The sequence below is a fragment of the Mobula birostris genome, chromosome 9, assembly GCF_030028105.1.
Source record: "Mobula birostris isolate sMobBir1 chromosome 9, sMobBir1.hap1, whole genome shotgun sequence".
Classification (NCBI taxonomy): Eukaryota; Metazoa; Chordata; class Chondrichthyes; order Myliobatiformes; family Myliobatidae; genus Mobula; species Mobula birostris.
Genome location: NC_092378.1, coordinates 32,720,979 through 32,741,667, shown reverse-complemented (window position 1 = coordinate 32,741,667; position 20,689 = coordinate 32,720,979). Strand labels below are relative to the sequence as shown.

At 39.2% G+C, this 20,689-nt stretch overlaps 1 protein-coding gene across 1 annotated transcript in view; it reads right to left on the bottom strand.

The window, feature by feature from the left end:
- The window catches only part of cacna2d4a (calcium channel, voltage-dependent, alpha 2/delta subunit 4a), a 359,181-nt gene that overhangs the window by 307,207 nt on the left and 31,285 nt on the right, over positions 1 to 20,689 (bottom strand). Inside the window, exons 5-8 of the mRNA XM_072269300.1 lie at positions 20,150 to 20,281; positions 15,632 to 15,692; positions 8,942 to 9,092; positions 8,366 to 8,440 (exon numbers count right to left, since the gene is read on the bottom strand). Coding sequence (XP_072125401.1) covers positions 8,366 to 8,440; positions 8,942 to 9,092; positions 15,632 to 15,692; positions 20,150 to 20,281 — 419 coding nt within the window. The remainder of the gene's footprint in view (positions 1 to 8,365; positions 8,441 to 8,941; positions 9,093 to 15,631; positions 15,693 to 20,149; positions 20,282 to 20,689) is intronic.

The following is a 20,689-nucleotide window of genomic DNA, read 5'->3' as shown; positions in this document are numbered from 1 at the left end:
CTGGTGCTGCCTATGTGGGAGTTGCACATTCTCTCTGTGAATGTGTGAGTGTCAGATACTCCAGTTTCCTCCCACATCCTGAAGAAATGCATATTGGCATCTTAATTTGCCTTTGTAAATGTGTTTCCAGTGGAAGTCAGTCAATGGTAGAATTTGTGAAAATTGATGAGGTTGTGGGGAAAATAAACTGGGATCAGTACAAATGAATTTTGGTGCTTGGAAAGTATGAACTGGTCCATTTTGGCAATGAGGACTGGAAAAAAAAAGCCAATTAACATTATGGGTGAGAGATTGCAAAGCTCCAAGATGTAGAGGATATGAGTGTTTTTGCAAAAGTATAGTGTGCAGATACAACATTTAATTAAGAAAGCTAAGTGTTAGTTATTGTTCATTCCTCAGGCAAGTGAAGACCAAATTCAGACATTTATGTGCAATCTGAGGGTTGGCTTACAATAAAATATTGAATTAACAATGAATGTATCCAATGGATTTTGGAAGAATGAGGAAAACCTGATAGAAACATAAGATCTTAAATGGTCTTAACGGGGCAGATGTGGGAGAATCTGGAATTAGGGATCATTGTTTAAAAATGGTCATTCGTTCTGACTGCCTGGTATGGGAACTCCAATGTGCAGGATTGAAAGAGCCTGCAGAAGGTTGTAGATTCAGCCAGTTCCATCAACAATACAACTCTCCCCACCAACAAGGATATATTGAAAAGGTGGTACCTCAAGAAGGTGGCATCCTTCGTTAAAGACCCTCACCATACAGAGCACGCCATTTCTACATTACTTTCCATTTTCCAGAGAGGAAGTGTAGGATACTGAAGACTTATACCCAACATTTTAGAAACAATTTCTTCCCTTCCAGCATCAGATTTCCGAATGGTCCATGAACCCAGGAATACTACCTCACTATTCTTCTTTTCTACGACATATTTATTTATTTTGTACCTTGTAGTAAGTTTTATGATATGCACTGTACTGCTGCCACAAATTTCATGACATAGGTCAGTGATAATAAACTTAATTCTGATTCTATAGATGAATATGAAAAATATTTTTTTCAGAGGGTTCTAAACAACTGGCACTCTCATGTGACAGTAAAAGCAGTACCATTTGATTGTTTTTAAGGCAGATGTGGATAGATACTTAATAAGTAATGTGGTTACCATCATGGACAGAGATGTAGATTTGACATTGTAATCACAACAATCATGATCTTATCACATTACACAGATAAATTAAAGGGCTTTCTTATGCTCCTAATTTTTATGTTCATATACTGTAAACAATAAAATAAGTCACTAACAGCCATCATATGGCAACTTTCCTAATTACCAGCTCCACTATAACCACTGTAGTTTCTGTGGGCTCTCCAGATTTTACTAAAATCAGCAATTGGTAAACTCTTAAGGCAGTATATGGTACAATAATGCATCAAAAATCCATCCAGATTGGTACACAGTTTCACAAGTTCCTCTTCTTTAAAAAGTAATAAGCCCATGTGTAGTACATCATTAACTGTTACATTATGAATAGTTCACAATTTACATAATTACATTATACGATGAACTGGATATTGATGGATACACACCATTATCAGTTTAACTAATTGTAACTTCACTCAGTCTCTGACTTTTCCGCTATAAAAGTCCTCAGTCTTTGCTGTATTTAATGTCAGGAAAGTTTCCAATACAAGTATATATAATTCTAGTAGATTACGTTTACAGATAGGCTTCAATCACATTCTGTTCTACAAACGTTATCTCAGTATAATTACATTTATGATTATGCTTTAGTGTGAATACAATATAACCTGTTGTAAACACCAACTGTTCATATAATAAACACAGGGACTAATAACTCGTGTTAGCTATGACAGTAGTTATACATTGCATTTGATATATTACTATACGAGAACAAAATTAGAACTATATTTACTTTTGTTACATAAGGCTTTCTATTTTTGTGCTTCTGCTTTCACAACATCTTGCATCCTGACTCTGATTTCCTGTAGGCATCAAACATCATTTTTCCATGCTGCCCTTTTTTAAGTTGAAATATTATCTCCCAAGTAACCTTCTCTGGGCCATCTTCTAGCCTTTCAACTATTCCACTCTGACTTGTCGCTCTCTGATTTATACTATATTAAGATGACATTTGTAAAATTCAATTCAGTGTTATGTCACTAATTGATTTTTGGAGTTTTGAACTGCCTTCAAATGCAATGCTATCTCTTCCTTCCTTAAACATCCAATTCAACCTGCAATTGATGCTGACCATTTAGCATATGTCAGGCCCAGTGTTGACCATAAATTCCAATGTACTAGGTTGTGATACTGCCTGTATGGATTATGGAATCTTTACACATCTATTTGCCTTGACCCATTGAGGTGAGACTTGATTAACCAATATCAGGAAGGTGAGACTTCGTTGTCCTGTATCAGGGAGGATTTGACAGTACCATCTCTGATCAAACTGGCTTCGTTCTGAATGACGTAGCTGGAAAATTGGGCTATTGGGTTTATGCCAAATGGTGGATGAACTAGCACAAAGGAAAGATTTATCTGATGTACTCCAGATTCATCTATCTAAGGTAGTTTGGTACTGATCTCAAGGGCACCTTCCAATGTGTGTATATTGTGACAATGAGCTCAATGGTATTCACACAAGAGTTCAAGGTTAGGAACCGAAAGATGTGCTGTGACAATATTCAGCAAATAAGTAAATAAACACTCCACCACAAATCCTAGCTTGATTTCACTATGATGAATGATTATAGTTTAAAGGTATTTCAGTTTCCCATATATTAACTGGAATTGCCATGTACGAATGACTCACAGGAAGTGGAATTCTTGAGGTGTGTCCAAGAGAGCTTTTTAATGCAAGGAGTATCATAAACAAGGTGGATGAACTTAGAGTGTGGATCAATACGCGGAACTGTGACGCTGTGGTCATTACAGAGACTTGGATGTCCCAGGAGCAGGAATGGCTGCTGAGTGTGCCAGGCTTTGGATGTTTCAAAAAGGACACGGAGGGTGGTAAAAGAGGTAGGGTTGTGGCATTGCTAATCAGGGATAGTGTCATGGCTGCAGAAAAGGAGGAGGTCATGGAGGGATTATCTACTGAGTCAATGTGGGTGGAAGTCTGAAACAGGAAGGGGGCAATAACTCTACTGGGTGTTTTTATAGACACCCCAATAGTGACAGGGGCATCGAGGAGCAGATAAGGTGGCAGATTCTAGAACAGTGCAATAATAATAGGGTTGTTGTGATGGGAGATTTTAACTTTCCTAATATTGACTGGCATATCCTTAGAGCAAGGGGTTTAGATGGGGTAGGTTTTGTTAGGTGTGTACAGGAAAGTTTCCTGACGCAATATGTAGATAAGGCAACTAGAGGAGAGGCTGTATTTGATCTTGTATTGGGAAATGAACCTGGTCAGGTGTCAGATTTCTCAGTGGAGAACATTTTGGAGATAATGATCACAACTCTGTCTCCTTTACCATAGCACTGGAGAAGGATAGGAGCAGACAATTTGGGAAAACATTTAATTGGGGTAGGGGGAAAATATGATGCTATTAAGCAGGAAATTGGAACTTCAGTGACTAGTGGTGTTCTGCAGGGATCTGTTCTGGGACCCCTCCTCTTTGTGAATTTTATAAATGACCTGCATGAAGAAGTAGAAAGGTGGGTTAGTAAGCTTGCTGATGATACAAAGGTTGGGGGTGTTCTGAATAGTCTGGAGGATTGTCAGAGGTTACAGCAGGACATCGATAGGATGCAGAACTGGGCTGAGAAGTGGCAGATGGAGTTCAACTCAGACAAGTGTGAAGTGGTTCATTTTTGTAGGTCAAATTTGAAGACAGAATATTGTATTAATGGTAAGACTCTTGGCAGTGTGGAGGATTAGAGATCTTGGGCTCCATGTCCATAGGACACTCAAAGCTGCTGCGCAGGTTGAGAGTGTTGTTGAGAAGGTGTATTGTGTGTTGCCATTCATCAGCTGTAGGTTTGAGTTCAAGAGCCGTGAGGTAATGTTACAGCTATATAAGAACTTGGTCAGACCCCACTTGGAGCACTGTGTTCAGTTCTGGTCATCTCACAAATGGAAGGATGTGGATTCTATAGAAAGACTGCATAGGTACGTTCCAATGAGACAGGGAAAGGATGGTAGGGAACAGGAACCGTGGTGTACAAAGACTGTTGAAAATCTAGTCAAGAAGAAAAGAAAAGCTTACGAAAGGTTCAAAAAACTAGGTAATGATATGAATCTAGAAGATTATAAGGTTAGCAGGAAGGAGCTTAAGAATGAAATTAGGAGAGCCAGAAGGGGCCATGAGAAGGCCTTGGCGGACAGGATTAAGGAAAATCCCAAGGCATTCTACAAGTATGTGAAGAACAAGAGGGTGAGACGTGAAAGAATAGGACAAATCAAGTGTGACAGTGGAAAAGTGTGTATGGAACCGAAGGAGGTGGCAGAGGTCCTTAATGAATACTTTGCTTCAGTATTCACAACAGAAAAGGATCTTGGCGATTATAGGGATGACTTACAGCGGATTGAAAAGCTTGAGCATATAGACTTTAAGAAAGAGGATGTGCTGCAGCTTTTAGAAAGCATCAAGTTGGATAAGTCTCCGGGACCGGACGAGATGTACCCCAGGCTACAGTGGGAGGTGAGGGAGAAGATTGCTGAGCCTCTAGTAAAGATCTTTGCATCATCAATAGGGACAGGAGAAGTTCCAGAGGATTGAAGGGTTGCAGATGTTGTTCCCTTATTCAAGAGAGGGGGTAGAGAGAGCCCAGAAAATTATAGAACAGTGAGTCTTACTTCAATGGTTGGTAAGTTAACGGTAAAGATCCTGAGAGGCAGGATTTATGTACACTTGGAGAGGAATAATATGATTAGGAACAGTCAGTATGGCTTTGTCTAAGGCAGGTCATGCCTTACGACCCTGATTGAATTTTTTGAGGATGTGACTAAACACAATGATGAAGGTGGAGCAGTAGATGTAGTGTATATGGATTTCAGCAAGGCATTTGATAAGGTACCCCATACAAGGCTTATTGAGAAAATAAGGAGGCATGGGATCCAGAATAGGCTTCCCCACAGAAGACACAGTGGTTGTAGATGGGTCATATTCTGCATGGAGGTCAGTGACCAGTGATGTGCCTCAGGGATCTGTTCTGGGACCTCTTCTCTTTGTGATTTTTATAAATGACCTGGATGAGGAAGTGGAGGGATGGGTTAGTAAATTTGTTGATGACACAAATGTTGGGGGTTGTGTGGGTAGTGTGGAGGGCTGTCAGAGGTTACAGCGGGACATCGATGGGATGCAAAACTGGGCTAAGAAGTGGCAGATGGAGTTCAACCCAGTTAAGTGTGAGGTGGTTTATTTTGGTAGGCCAAATATGATGGCAGAATATAGTATTAATGGTAAGACTCTCGGCAGTGTGGAGGATCAGACGGATCTTGGGGTCCGAGTCCACAAGACGCTCAAAGTTGCTGCACAGGTTGACTCTGTGGTTAAGAAGGCATATGGTGTATTGGCCTTCATCAATCGTGGAATTGAGTTTAAGAGCCAAGATGTAATTTTATAGCTATTTAGGACCCTGGTTAGACCCCACTTGGAGTAATGTGCTCAGTTCTGGTCACCTCACTACAGGAAGGATGTGGAAACTGTAGGAAGGGCACAGAGGAGATTTACAAGGATGTTGCCTGGATTGGGGAGCATGCCTTATGAGAATAGGTTGAGCGAACTCGGCCTGTTCTCCTTGGAGTGGCGGAGGATGAGAGGTGACCTGATAGAGGTTTATAAGATGATGAGAGGCATTGATCGTGTGGATAGTCAGAGGCTTTTTCCCAGGGCTGAAATGGCTAGCACAAGAGGGCACAGTTTTAAGGTGCTTGGAAGTAGGTACAGAGGGGATGTCAGGGATAAGTTTTTTACGCAGAGAGTGGTGAGTGTGTGGAATAGGCTGCTGGCGATGGTGGTGGAAGTGGATGTGATAGGGTCTTTTAAGAGACTCCTGGATAGGTACATGGAGCTTAGAAAAATAGAGGGCTAAGGGTAACCCTGGGTTATTTCTAAAGTAAGTGCACGTTCCGCACAGCACTGTGGGCCAAAGCGTCTGTATTGTGCTGTAGGTTTTCTGTTTCTATGTAAAGTCTGTAGCTCGGTCCTTAAGGCTGTCCTACATCAAGTTCAATGCTGACTGGCAACTTCTGCAATACTGCTGATACCAAACTATTGATTTCTGCAGCTCCTTGGGATTTATCAGCTGTGTGGAGAGGGGGGAGCCTACTACACGGCCACCAGCTTGCTTTCCATATCATACTGCTCTGGCTTGCATGTCACAAAGACAGTTGGGACACAGCATCCGTGGTCGAATCCAACCAATGGAGTGCCTCAATGCAGTAGAATAATTTTCCAGTGAACTTGCTAAATTTAAAGAAACAGAACCGAGTAAGTTTTAAGGGGCAATAGTGTGTGAAAGGCAGCACAGGAATCTTGGTCCCAGAGTGTGCAAGGGAGTATGGGAACATGAGCTCGTGTGTGAAAGGGAACGTCCAGTTCTGAAAGGAAATGCAGGAACCAAGGCCCTGGTGAACCAAATGTCAAACCATGAAGATTTCAAAATGATCAGTGAGCAGCCTATAGGAGGTTTACTGTATATTTTTTAATGTTTTAATATTTATTTTTGTTTCTAAGCATGCAGTTTAATCAACAAATTAATCAACAAATATCTGACGAAAACACAGGACTGAGGCAAACTAGTAAGTGGAGGGTTGGGCAGATTAGAGATAAAGAAGTTGATTATACAGAAGCATAATCAGCTGGAATATAAAATGAGTGCTGGATATCTGTCTTAACCAAGGCCAAGATTTTGTCAAAACTTTTGAAGGGAGGCTGAACATTTGCGTGAAAACTGAGAAGAAGGAGGTATCAGAAATGCTGTATAAATTATCACTGAATTGCAAAATGGCAAATATAACACTGCTTTTCAAAGGGTGCATATTATAAGGGTGTATGGGGCATCTAGAGAACAATCATTCGATCTACAGTAGACACAGGGAAATGTTTAGAAAAAATAATCGGGGAAAATATTAAGAGGCACTTGCAAAAATTTGAGTGATTAAATAGAATCAGCAGGGATTCATCAAAAGGAAATCATATATGATTAAAATTATAGAATTTTTTTATGAGTAACATAGAAGGTTGATTTCCAAAAGCTATTTGATAACTTCCCACACAAATGGATGGAATTATAGGAACATTAAAAGCACAGATTGAAAAATTGACTTAACGAAACAAATGCAGAGAACAACATAAACAGTGTTTTTCACATTGTAGGATGGCTTATGATGATATTCCTGAAGGGTCAATGCTGAATCCTGGATGTATGTGTCTTTAAATCCTGAAATATGGTAGGACATATTGAAAGAGCATTTAGTAAAGCATATGAGATTCTATTATTCATAAATAAAGGGAAGGCTCATTGAGACACCAGTCATTCTACAAATGAAGTTTCTGTCCATTATTGGTCATATACCTTCAGGAAGAATATAAAGAGACAGTACAGAAAAAACTAACAATCACGGTTCTAGGTATAAACATTTAATTATATGGTTGTTTGATTCAGGATATAACTTTGATATGGAATGGCACAGTAACTCAACATAACCTTCTGATAGTAATTAGAATCTTATGATACGGTAATATAGTGTGGTTAGCATGACGCTACTCCAGTTTGGGGCACCAGAGTTCAGAGTTCAACCCAGCGTCCTCTGTAAGGAGTCTCCCCGTGGAACGTGTGGGTTTTTTCTAGGAGCTCCAGTTTCCTCCCATAGTCCAAAGATGTACTGGTAGGTTAATTGGTCATTGCAAATTATCTCATAATTAAGTTTGGGTTAAATTGGGGCTGTTGGGGGTTGCTGGGTGGCTCAAAGGCCTGGAAGATGGAAGGGCCTATTCCATGCTGTATCCTCAAATAAAATAAAAAGTAAAGGAAAATCTGGGGCACCTTGAGATGAATTGTGTTATTTGCAAGTTCAGCTAACAAGTATTGGTCCATATCTTTTTTTTCAGCCTATAACTCGCTTCAGAATCTATTACCACTTATCCAAATGCCAATATATTTAGGTTAGATGCCAGGTTATATCTTTCTTTTGGACACTGTATATTCAATATGTTAGCTTCTTCATGCATGCTACACCTGAATGAGGTACTAGCATGCAATTGACTTACAAACATCTATTATTTCATGTACACTTTTAATAATTACTGCACAAATTGATCTGACAAAAATTTCCAACAATTCACACAGTTCTTAATAGAACTAGGTAAAATCCTTAATTCTCACCTCTCGGTTATCCCTGTCAGCCTGCACCAATGTTCCTTTGAAGCAGGGCTCAACATAATGAACGTAGTCATTGTACTGGAAGAAGAGGAAAACAATTTGTACTTTTAGGTAATGCCACACTCTGGTCTTTCTCTACTGAGTAGCCTCTAAGGATATGGATGGAATAGAGGTTTAGTGAAAGTATAACATTCATTTGATGGACCAGACAATGTGAATTCAACTGCTGCTCCTCTCCATTCACCTCTCTCCAGCATGACAACAGCTCCGATAAACTCTCTAGTGTTGTTTGAGCATACAGGTAATATGTGAATTAATCAGTGAAATTTTTAAAAAGGCTTTGCTTAACTGGAAATAAATGTAGATTAATAAATTATACATGCTACAGGACTTCACACTAGCATTTTAAATGCCCTCAAGCTGGCAGACAGTACAGTGAGGATGGTTAGCCACACTGAATCACCAACCCTAAAGATAACAAAAGAATTGCAGCAAAGTCATGTAAGGTTACAGAAGCGATACAGCTTTTAACAATTCAAGAAATGAAGCTGAGACAACTTCAGCCAGAATTTTACTTACAGCAATAATATTGACAAAATCATTTTCACCCAGCGTATCCAGGATTGTATTGATGGTATGTTTGGCAATTGTCATTCTGAGACCTTTCATACTGCCACTGATATCTAACAGTATGATGATATCCTTTGGGGAAGTTGCAGCCTGAATATACCTGTACAGAGAAAAATAAGGAAATTAGAACACAAAAACCATGGAGAAGGTCATGGAAGTTGGAAACAGACTACAGATTGGACTATATCCACATTACAGAAGAGGAAAGGCTGGCAGTCTTAAAGCGCATACAAGTGAACAAATCCCCAGGGTCTGACCAACTACATCCTAGAACATTGTAAGAAACCAGAAAGAAAAAAGTTTGGCCCCGGCAGAGGTATTTGTATCATTGTTAGCCACAGGCAAAGTACTGGAAGTCTGGAAGGTGGTTAATGTTCAGCCTTTATTTAAAAGGGGCTGCAAATACAAACCAGGGCAACATAAGCTAATGAGTCTTGCATCAGTGGCGTACATTCTACTAGACTCTTCCTAAATCTGCACTTGGAAAAGCAAGGGCTCTTTAGGAAAAATCAGCATAGCTTTGTACATGGGAAGTGATGTCTCACAGATTTGATTAAAGCGTTTTGAAGAAATGATCAAGAGCATCAATGAGGGCAGGGTAGTAAACACTGTCTACATGTACTTTAGCAAAGTCATTGACAAGGTCCAGCATGATAGGCTGGTCCAGAAGGTTAGATCATTTAAGATCCAAAGTTAGTCAACTGGATATAAAATTGTCCTGGTAGAAGGAGACAGAGAGTGGCAGTGGCAGAAAAAAACTGCTGGAAAAACTCAAAATGTCAGACAGAATTTTGAGTTAGTTAACTCAACCTCTTTATGTGCCCGCCACTGCTTGTTACAGTTCAAGGTTGTACACAGGACCCATATGTCTATAACTAAATTATCTTGAATTTACCCAGATGTTAAACCCTGCTGCGACAAATGCAAAAGGGGCGAGGCTACCCTTACTCACATGTACTGGACATGCCCTAGCTTGGAAAAATATTGGAAAGGTGTTTTCCAAACTCTATCCCAAATACTTAATTATAATTTGAAACCTAACCCTTTGATTGCTCTTTTCGGCAACTCCGGAGAGGGGGACACGCACCTAAGTCCGACCAAATGTCGCACACTGTCTTTCGCCTCTCTTTTGGCCAGGCGTGCAGTCTTGCTCGGGTGGAGGGATGCTGCCCCACCCACCCACGCTCAGAGGCTCAGGGACATCATGTGCAGTCTATACCTTGAGAAGATCCATTATTCAATTCTCAACTCTGACATAAAAGTTCCAAAAGGTGTGGGGACCCATCTTTTCAGAATTCCCAGCCAAACTAAAGGTCCATCCTTTCTTCCTTTCCTCTGCACATAAATCCCTGACTTCCAGCATTTCCTGGTAAAATTCTACGGACCCAGACTTGTAAACATACAACAGTCTATGTATTAGGAAAATACACCTTCTGTATACCAATGCAGCTCTGTGGGGACGAAGGTTCTGTTTAACCCTTTTTGCTAATGCAATGATGGCTTGGAGATGGGGATTGGGAGGTGTGGGTCAGGGTAGGGAGGCAACCAAAGCATGACTGTACTATGGGTGCATCTCTTTCATATACGTGAATTGTACATTTGATACATTTGTTATGAACTACACAAACCTCCTTTATACTATGCTCTCTTTATTTAAAAAAACAATAAAAATATTTAAAAAAAAATAAAATAAAAATGTCAGACAGCATGTGTAGAGAAAAATGGATAGTCAACATTTTGGGTTGTGACTTTTCATTTAATAGTAGGTTATGTTTTAAATTGGAAACCTGTGATCAGCAGTATGTTGCAGGGATCAGTGTTCAATTGATCCACTGTTGTTTGTAATCTATATTAATGATTTGGATCAGAATGTTTGCAGACACCAAAATTGATAGTATAGTAGGCAGTGAAGAAGGTTATCGAAGATCACAACACAAGGGTAGGAAAGATTAAGGAAGGAACAGTCTGTGCAGGAGAATGGATCTATCTCAGGAAGGTAACTGGGTCGGCATGGACAAGTTGGGCCAACTGTTAAAATGTTCTATGACTCCATGTCTGAGAACTAACTTTAGTTCAGACCCCAACTACTATGGCTTGCGGGGGAGGAGGGATGATCAGAGAAGGCACTGGGAATGGTCCATTCCCACTGACTGCAGCTCCAGCAAATCCATTGTTTCCATCTCACTGATCTTTATGTGGATGGACTGTCCACAAATCAGGCATTAGTAACCAGGGGAAAACCTGCAAAAGATTTTAGGATTCTCCTTAATCTTGCTTGCTATGGTGATTTCATGTCCTCTTTTTGCCCTCCTAATTTATTACTTATTTATTCAAACATCCCTTATAAACCTCAACGGACTCACTGGAAATCAAATGCCTAACCCTTCATATTTCAAATCTTCAATTTCCTTTGATAACTAAAGTTCCCTAATCTTACTACCTTTGCCTTTTGTCTTCACAGGGACAAGCAGCCTCTTAGCTCTTACTAACTTTTTCTTTAAAACAGCCCCTCCCCCACTTATATTTTCCCTCTAGCAGCTGTTTTCACCATGTTCTACCTTATATTGTAAAATCATCACTTTCCTAATTTAAAACATTAACACTAGGATCAACTTTATCTTTTTCTATGACTATCTTGAAACTTGCTGAACTATGGTTATTATTTCCAAAGGGCTCCCCCATAGTCACTTCCATCAAGTCCTCATTCACTGAGACAAGGGAGAGTAAGCCTCTAGCAAGGCTCCCTACACACTCCCAGTTAAAGATCCCCACTACTGTATTACAATCCTATTCAAGTTCAAGTTTAATTGACTTTCAACCATAAGTGTGAATGCAACCAAATAAAACAGCGTTTCTCTGGGGCCGAGGTACAAACCACTGTACCAACAGTCAAACAGTGCACACAGTACATAAGGCATGTATATATATGATAGCAGAAAAACATAGTCACAAAAAATATAGTCCAAGTCCCTAAATGTCATGGCCTGTAGATTGATACAGCATGGGATGTTGTCCTGGAGCCATGTTTCTGCAAGAACAAACATGCAGCAGTTCCTCAACACATGCTAGTGCAGCCACACAGCCAAACACAATCCAACCTGTCTTCCACCAAGCGAACACTGGAGGGCAGCACCGATGGGAGGACCAGCCCCCAAACCAGCACGGATTCCAGCGCACCTACAGAGGTCTCTGCTCTCTCCCACATGGTCTCACCTACAGAGGTCTCTGCTCTCTCTCCCACACTCTCAGCTACAGAGGACTCTGCTCTCTCCCCCACACTGTCTCAACTACAGAGGTCTCTGCTCTCTCTCCCACACTGTCAACGCTACACTGTCTCAGCGACAGAGGACTCTGCTCTCTCCCCCACACTGTCTCACCTACAGAGGTCTCTGCTCTCTCTCCCACATGTCTCCTCTCCTTTCTGCAAAAGGTGACACTGCAGCATGAGGACCTGGTCCACGCAACAACCAAGGCAATGCAGCTCCCCTGATGAAAGTCTCGCCGATGAACCAGTGAATCGGACTTGCAGTATTCTACATTACCATTGTTCAATAGGATCTTGTGATCACAATGAAAATGTCCAAGATAATCATTTGCACCATTTTTTGGACTGTGCACCGCCTCTGCACAACAACGCTATACAGCAAGTCTGGGTGACAACACAGTCCAGCTCCAATGCTATCTAGCAACTCACTAGAACTATAGTACATGACATCCTTGTAATACAGCAGTGTCTTGCAAATGTAAAAGGAAGTAAAGGATGAACAATTACACCAGGGGTCCTCAACCTTTTTTGCACCATGGACTGGTTTGATATTGACAATATTCTTGCGGACCGGCCAACCCAGGGCGGGGGGGGGGGGGGGATGTTAAACATGACCAGAATATAGGTGATAAGTCAACTATAAGTCACTCATAAGTGGCTAACACACTCAATTTCGTTTCTAAAGGGGTTTATTAACAAATTTAATATTAAACACACAGCGCATATTTTCCTCGCATGAATGTAGTGATAAGTCAATTATAACAGTGGTCCCAAACCTCCGGGCTTTGAAGAATGCAGCGGTACAGCGGTGGCCAGAACACACCCAGCACATCTTTAAGAAAAAAGCCGAAGTAAACAAGCTAATTGATCAGGTACGTAACTGACATTTACGTGCCGGGTGGCACCTAATTAATTAGCTTGCTTATTTCAGCTTTTTTCTTAAAGATGTGCTGGGTGTGTTCCGGCTACCGCTGCATGCTTCGCGGCCTGGAGTTTGGGGACCACTGAATTATAAGTCACTTATAAGTCAATAGCATCATAACATTTTAAGTAGCGTTCGGATATTAAACACACAGTGCATATTTTCCTCGTATGAACATATAAAATCATCACAACACACCAATATCACTGAATCAGTGGGAGCCCTGGGCTTGTTTTCCTGCAACAAGACGGTCCCATCAAGGGGTGATGGGAGACAGTGATACTCAAAGGGGGTTCCTTATGTCCAGTCTATTCCAGAATTTCATTTTCGTTGCAAAAATTGCAGAAAACTCCGCTTCGCAGCGATATGATGTTGGAAATGGAAGCAACGTTTTCAGTGCTTTCATGGCTATCTCAGGATATTAAGCTTTGACATTGATCCAGAATGCCAGCAGAGATGTTAGGTCAAACATGCTTTTCAGCCCACCGTCATTTGCAAGCTTGAGTTGATCTTTTTCCCACGCTGACATGGAAGATTCACCAGAAACATTCACAAATGCGTCACAAACCCTTTCCTTTGCACTCCTTGGGCCATTTGCGTCTTGGGTCACTGATGACCTCATGTGCGTTAAAGTTCAACAGTGGGCGTGACAGAGAATGGGGAAAGGTGCAGCTGACTCATATCGTTTCATATCGCCAAATCATATCATTTCCTTGCGGCCCGGTGGTTGGGGACCGCTGAATTACACCATTGGTTGGACCCAGAGATGCTGCTGTGACTGTGTGCACACCTTGTTATAGGAGTCATTGCTTTAACACACTACTTCAATTAACTTACACAAAATTTCTAATTCCTACTGATTATTTGGTGACCATAACTAGGGCTTTATCTGTTTGGACTGGACATCCAGCTGAGACCTGGTCACGTGTTTGTATCTTCTTCTTATATCTGTACTCGCTGGTACCAGTTCTAATTTTGAATTAAGTACATTTAGGATCCCTTTATCAAATTTCTTTCTGTGCACTGTGCACCTTGCAATCTGCTTACTGCAATTTATTCCTCTTTCTTGCTATTTCACTGATACTATTCTGGCTGACAGCCATCTCCCCCCAGAATGTTCTGCAGCTGCTCCCATTGCATCTTTGACCCTGGCATCTGGGAATTAACACGTCTTTCGTTTGTAGCCAATCTGTCCTCCTAAGTATCAAACTCCATCACTCTGCTCTTTTGCTCTTATCGTTATATTTATTGCATTTATTATTACAATGTATACTGTTTACTCTGGTAGCTTCATAGAAGCAAAATTTTTATTGCATTCTGGTGTATATCACAATAAACTAATCTATCTAATCCAATGTGCACCACGATCCCCAGCCAATATTTTAGGGATCAGCCAGTTTCTTGTCTCATGTATGGCCTCAAGGTATGAAAAAAGTAATAAAGATTAAAGAGAACAAAATAAAGTAATGTAAGAGTTTTAGAGAGATTTGAGGGTTATTACAACTTTTGAATCTTTACCACTTTCTCTTTTCACAAAGTGTGCCTGAGTGTTTTCAATATTTTCTGCTTTTATTTCAGATTTATATCACTGTAGTTTTTTCATTGTTCATTTACTTCTGAATTTTTAATTGCCCACTTCCAGGCATACATTTATCTCAACTATGTCATGCATATGCAGTTTTAGCCTTCCTTAGAATAGGCATCTTTATGCTTACTAATTATTTGCCGATACAAGATGACTTCAACCTTGTACGTAGATGTGAAGTGTAGATACAGACACCTGCAAGACATTTTCAGAATACTATCGAGGAGAATTCAGGATAACTTGAGCAAAATAGACTAGAACTAATACATTCTTTCCATGGCCTACTAGATATTTACAATTACCTATCAACAAAGGACATTCAATGCATATAAGCACTATAATGAATAAAGTTAATACATAGTTAAATATTAGAAAATAGCAAGCCAGATGACTTAATGTTTAAATTATGCAAATACTATAGTACAACTCTATAGATTGAGTGCTGGTAAATAAGATTAGTGTGCACAGGCCTTTAATAGTAGATAAGTAAGGACAGAATGAGACTGTATGGCATGGTTCCGAGCTGTATGACTCTATGCCTACCAATACCACATTTCTTATTACAGGTAGTTACATATAACACAAAAGGAAAAAGGTTATTTAACACCAAGATTCTCCCACTTTTCATTCATGACCTTGATTAGAAAATCTGCATTGGTGTCTTCAGACAATAGCTTGGTTAATTCAGGTGATGGCACAAAATGAAGCAGAAGAGTGTTCACATTACATCTTCACATATATCCATTCAATGAGAACTAGAATAATTTCACTTTTACTTTCAACTGAGACAGGCATCCAAACTGTCTCAAATGCAATTCTCTCTTGAATCTCACTTATGTATCACTATAAATTATGTATATTTCCTACCAGCCTCTATTCCTGCAGTCAAAAGAAATGACTCCATTTCCATCTGGCGTCCATTTTATACCTGTAGAAGTGGGTAAGAACATGATTATTGACTGGCATGCACCAACGTGGCACGAGTTGTGATTCGGTCAGTAGAACCCAATTAGAGGCTCCTTCCAGAGACTCATGGCCAAGCATACAATGCAATTCAAAGAGAGTTTGCTCAAAGGCGGTTTGGGGGGCTGATAGACTTACTCCTGCTCCACTTTCTTGCATCCTTATTAGCCCATTTAGCCTACAATTATATCAAGCATGTTATGTAATGAAAGTACATCCTTGGCTCACTTTTTTCCCAAATATGTAATGTTTCCTTGGTATATTAGGAGATGCTACCTGTCACACATGATACTAAATCAAAATCCATATCCTTTCTCAAGTAAAAAGCTACTTATTGACAAAGATTATTAAATGCACCAATGGAAACAAGTTCATATACTTCACCAAGGAGAATAAAATCTATGTCAGCTATCAGAAAAACATTAGCAGATGATTCCACTTTATCAACTTTCAATGATCAGGAGACAGATTAGTAACTACCCAAGTTAACTGATGCAGCACTTAGAAGTGCTAGCAAGTGCAGCAAATAAGGTTGTGCATATTGAAATCTGATACAGCCAACTCAATCAGAATTCTGGGCTTGGTTCATTTAGATATTACTGGCTGAAGAATAACAGGAGTCTTTTCCATGGGCAGGAGGAAGGAGGAGGAGGAGAACACAAGGAGTAGGAATGTCCATCATCCCCCCTCCCCCCATAAACCTACTTTGAGCATAATGTTCATGGCTGAATTTGTACAACTGTGTTTTTGTACAATTGTATAACTGTCTTCCCTAATTCCATAGGGAAAATGCAAACACAAACACAAAATTATGTTTACACTTTCCCTTTGGATTTACTGGTAGATGATTCTTCACAGGCCTGAATGGTTGACTCTTTATCTCAAGACAATGACACCCAGCTCCAGACTCTCTGGCTACTGCATCATCTTGTCAAATCACTAAAAAAGTATTATGTTTCAACGATTTTCCTTCCCATGTATTCGCTCCATGAATTTACGCTCATTCTACAATATGTGTCCTCATAGGATAACCTTTCTATCTCAGAATTCAATGCAGTGAACGTGCATTGTGGCCTATGTGGTGGAACAAATATATCTTTTCCTTAGATTTAAAATGATTCATGGTACCCTGGGCTTGGTGCCATTGAAGTCCAGATTCTAAAACTGTACCAAAATTCCATTTTTTCTTATCTTCCATTCCCCTTGGAAAAGAGAGTGTACTGGTTAGAGCTTAAAATGGAAAGGTACTTCTAATTTTTCAGAAGCTATTGTGGGGGTGATGCTACCACATAATACAAAAAATAGAATTTTGTCATTGGTTCAAATACAAAGGAAGTGACAAATACATGAAGCAGGAGGGGTCATGTGGAAGGTGGTGACTGTAGTTCTGAATGGCTTTCGATAGAGTTTCACCTCCTTGCAATTTGAAAAGAATACTATTAATCACAATAAGTCAGCACAGTTAAGTGCATTTTCAGAAATACATGGATAATTAAATATTTCTCTGAACACTACATTTGAAATCAATCATGCAATATATTGCATGTAATTTGTAAACTACATGCAACTGAAGAGTAAAACCATTCATGAAAGGCAACTGGAACTTCCTAGTAGAGAAAGTGCTTTATACATCTTTGAGGTGCATAATTCCAAAAATGTGACACATCCATATATAAAGAACTCTAGGCACATAATAGTGATATCAATGTGCTATTTAAATTTAACATACTGTTGCAACAATAGAGTATAAAAACGGATCTGTGAAATGATGTGATTTGTAAGTAGGAAACCAGGTCCTTATAGAAGAAGGCACATCTGCTTAAGAGCTCTTTAACTCTACTTATTTGAGCTTCACCAATATTAGTGGATCTCCTACAGAAGATTGGTATTGGTATTGGTATTGGTTTATTGTTGTCACGTGTACCAAATTCAGTGAAAAGCTTGTGTCCGTACTGAGGCAGTGAGAAGTATAGACAGAGTTCACAGAGATAATGAAGAATTCAGCTTAAATGCACCAATGACCAGAGCTTTCAGGACTTTGTGAAAGAAGCCACTTTATTTTATGTAGGCAGGGTGCTTGATCTTCTCCTTAGGAATGCACATTTCATCTACAATATCCATTCAAGAATAAGAGAGTTGGGGTTCTCATTAATGCTCAGTAATCTTAGCATTAGATCACTTGAAGCCGCTCCATTATTTCCATTTAAAACTACACTTTAAGAACTGCAACCAAAATAGGATATTGCGCAGAGAGCAAGAAACTGCCTGTAGGTCATGAGTGTATCAGTGTCAATGAACCTAACAAGATGCTATTTACATAGCTAATAACTTGTATGTCATGAATGCATAGAAATTTCTATACTGTAGCTCCTAATTAGGCTGATCGGGGTTCACCATTTTCAAGCACTGTAAAGTGTTTTAGGCCCACCTTTTGGTTTAGAAGTAAAGCATGGATAAGTTTAATAAATTAAAATTCTATTCCCAGATAAGAAATTTATAAAGTAACTGTTCACAATAGAATAGAGCTCAAGTCCATCAAAGTGAATACTACTCATTACAGTAATGCATATTTCTGAATAGCAATCAGTTCTTCTTGAAGTACTGACAAATACTCTCGTTTCTCACCATTAACTCTAGCCCTTGCATGCAGCAGACCTAAGGCATCTAATGCAAGGGGTTGCAAATAAATCCATGCATTCATAAGGTATTTTTACAACCTCAGAATAAGTGCTTTGCAGCAAATTGTGTACTTTTAAAGTGGTGTCACTATGGCAACCTGAATAACATGGCAACCAATTTGTAAGCAAGCTCTCAAATGCTGGTGCATTTGTCCTCCCAATCAGCTGCAGGACTCATTATTGTAGAAAAAGGAACATTGAACATCTTGTGGAAGCCCTCAGCTTAATACTAGAGTTCTATCAAACTACTATTTCATTTTAATGCTCTTTATTATTTGCTGATACTTAGAAGTTTTAATTACATTCTTATTTTAATTATTTAAATCTATTTTAACAGTTTTTAAATATCCCTGTCAGAAACATTGCTCTTTTGACAGCAATGAACTGCATTCAACAGGAAGAGTAGAGATGGGCAGACACCATATTCTTGACTGGTTCTTCATGATTTAGTCCATTATGTTAACAACTAAATAACCAAATCCAAGATGCTGTTTGACTTGACCAGGGATAACTTGAATGATTTTCTTCAAAATAGCTCAATCAAGAGTAGATATGGTTTCTGTTTACCATCTTATTCAAGAAAATACCATCAACAATTCAGAACTTTTTGTCAGTGCATGGCAAAAATAAAGAATTTGTACATGGGAATCACAGAGGATTGAGAATGGAAATGTGGAAGTTGGAAGGATTGAGGTATATCAGCACTTGGCTATAAGGCAAACAACAAATTATTTCAGGATTTTAGCTACCAATAAAGGTACTTCTAAGTGGTAGACCTATATTGATTCTTACCACAATGAAGACTGACAGGTGGAATAGTGATAGAGTCTATAGACTGATTGCATATCAACATATGAAATGTCTTAACTCACCATGATAAGCAAAGAACAGATAAATAAATAACTAGCCAGGAAAACCAAAGGTTTAAATAGACTGATGATATACTGATAGTGAGAGTACATTAATTTTAATTAGCTGAAATTTCCAAAAATTTCCATTTGTGATGGCAGGTTGAAAGGATCATTTTCTCTCAGACACTAAACAACTGTTGCTCATTAATTTCATTCCAGTTATTTATGGTTTTCTTTATCAATTTGTTTGCCAAGAGCAAGCCAGTTATTGCAAATGGGTGTCATATTTAAGGCATTAAAGTTTTTGTGATTTCTTTAAATGCAGCGATTACACTTTGAGCAGACAATTCCTGAGGGATGCAAATAACTATGGAGAGTCCAGCAGTTTCTACATACTTGGTAACCCTCTCAGTCATCTGTTCAGGAACACTAATAAAATGTATAAATAGATCTGGCATGATAAAACAAGAACTGGTGCCTCACCTGGCAGAGGAATACATAGTCAATTGGTCAAAGTAATAAAAGTTAGCCTCAGAATAGATGTTGAGATTTTTACTTGCCTTTGGATTAATGTTTATGGATCTCAGTTGCAGGTCTAACAGCAGGCACAAGAGAAGCTGCTCTCAGGCTTTGTTACTGAAATGCAATCAATGAAATAGGAAAGCGCAGACAGTGTGCCCATCAATACATCCTGATGGATAGATTCGACTCTCATCTGGGGCTATTTGATTAATCTATTTCCCTGATGCTGCTTTTCTTCATTATATATCACATAACATGGGAATATCCATCAGGGAAACATCATGTTTGAATACAAACTTTTCAGTACTTTGTGGAAATAATTTCATTCAAAAATATTAACATTCTTCTTCTGTACAGCCTTAAATATTTACCTGGGTAAAGTCGAAAGAAACCAGTAGAACTTCCAAAGTATTGCCAGGTGAGAGTTGGGTCTTGCATGAAGTTTTCATAAAAGACTGTATTTAATGCTTCTGACCAATAAACTCCATTCAAAATGTTAGGATCTATTGAAATAAGATAAGGTAAGATGTGAATAATGCATATTTATGATTAATTCTGCACTGTTGTATTATTGTGTCAAGAGTTAACCTGGACCATTCTCACTAAAGTTGCAATGATAATTAAATGCTATTATTACTACTTCCATACAATGTGGATATGAGTTATAACAAGTTTTCCCTTTAAAGCCAAGCATAACTCTTCACTTCACTTCAGTAACTCTTCACTTCCAAGAAAATTTCATTAGGTGACTCAAAAGAACTGCAGAAATTCATCCAGTGAAGTAGGAATGCTGCAATGATGAACAACTAATCTGGGCTATTTTATCTTTCTGTTTAAAATCCAATAACTATGTTGTGTAAAAACTACTACAGGACATTAAGATGGGATGATATATGTAATCTCAATCTTTT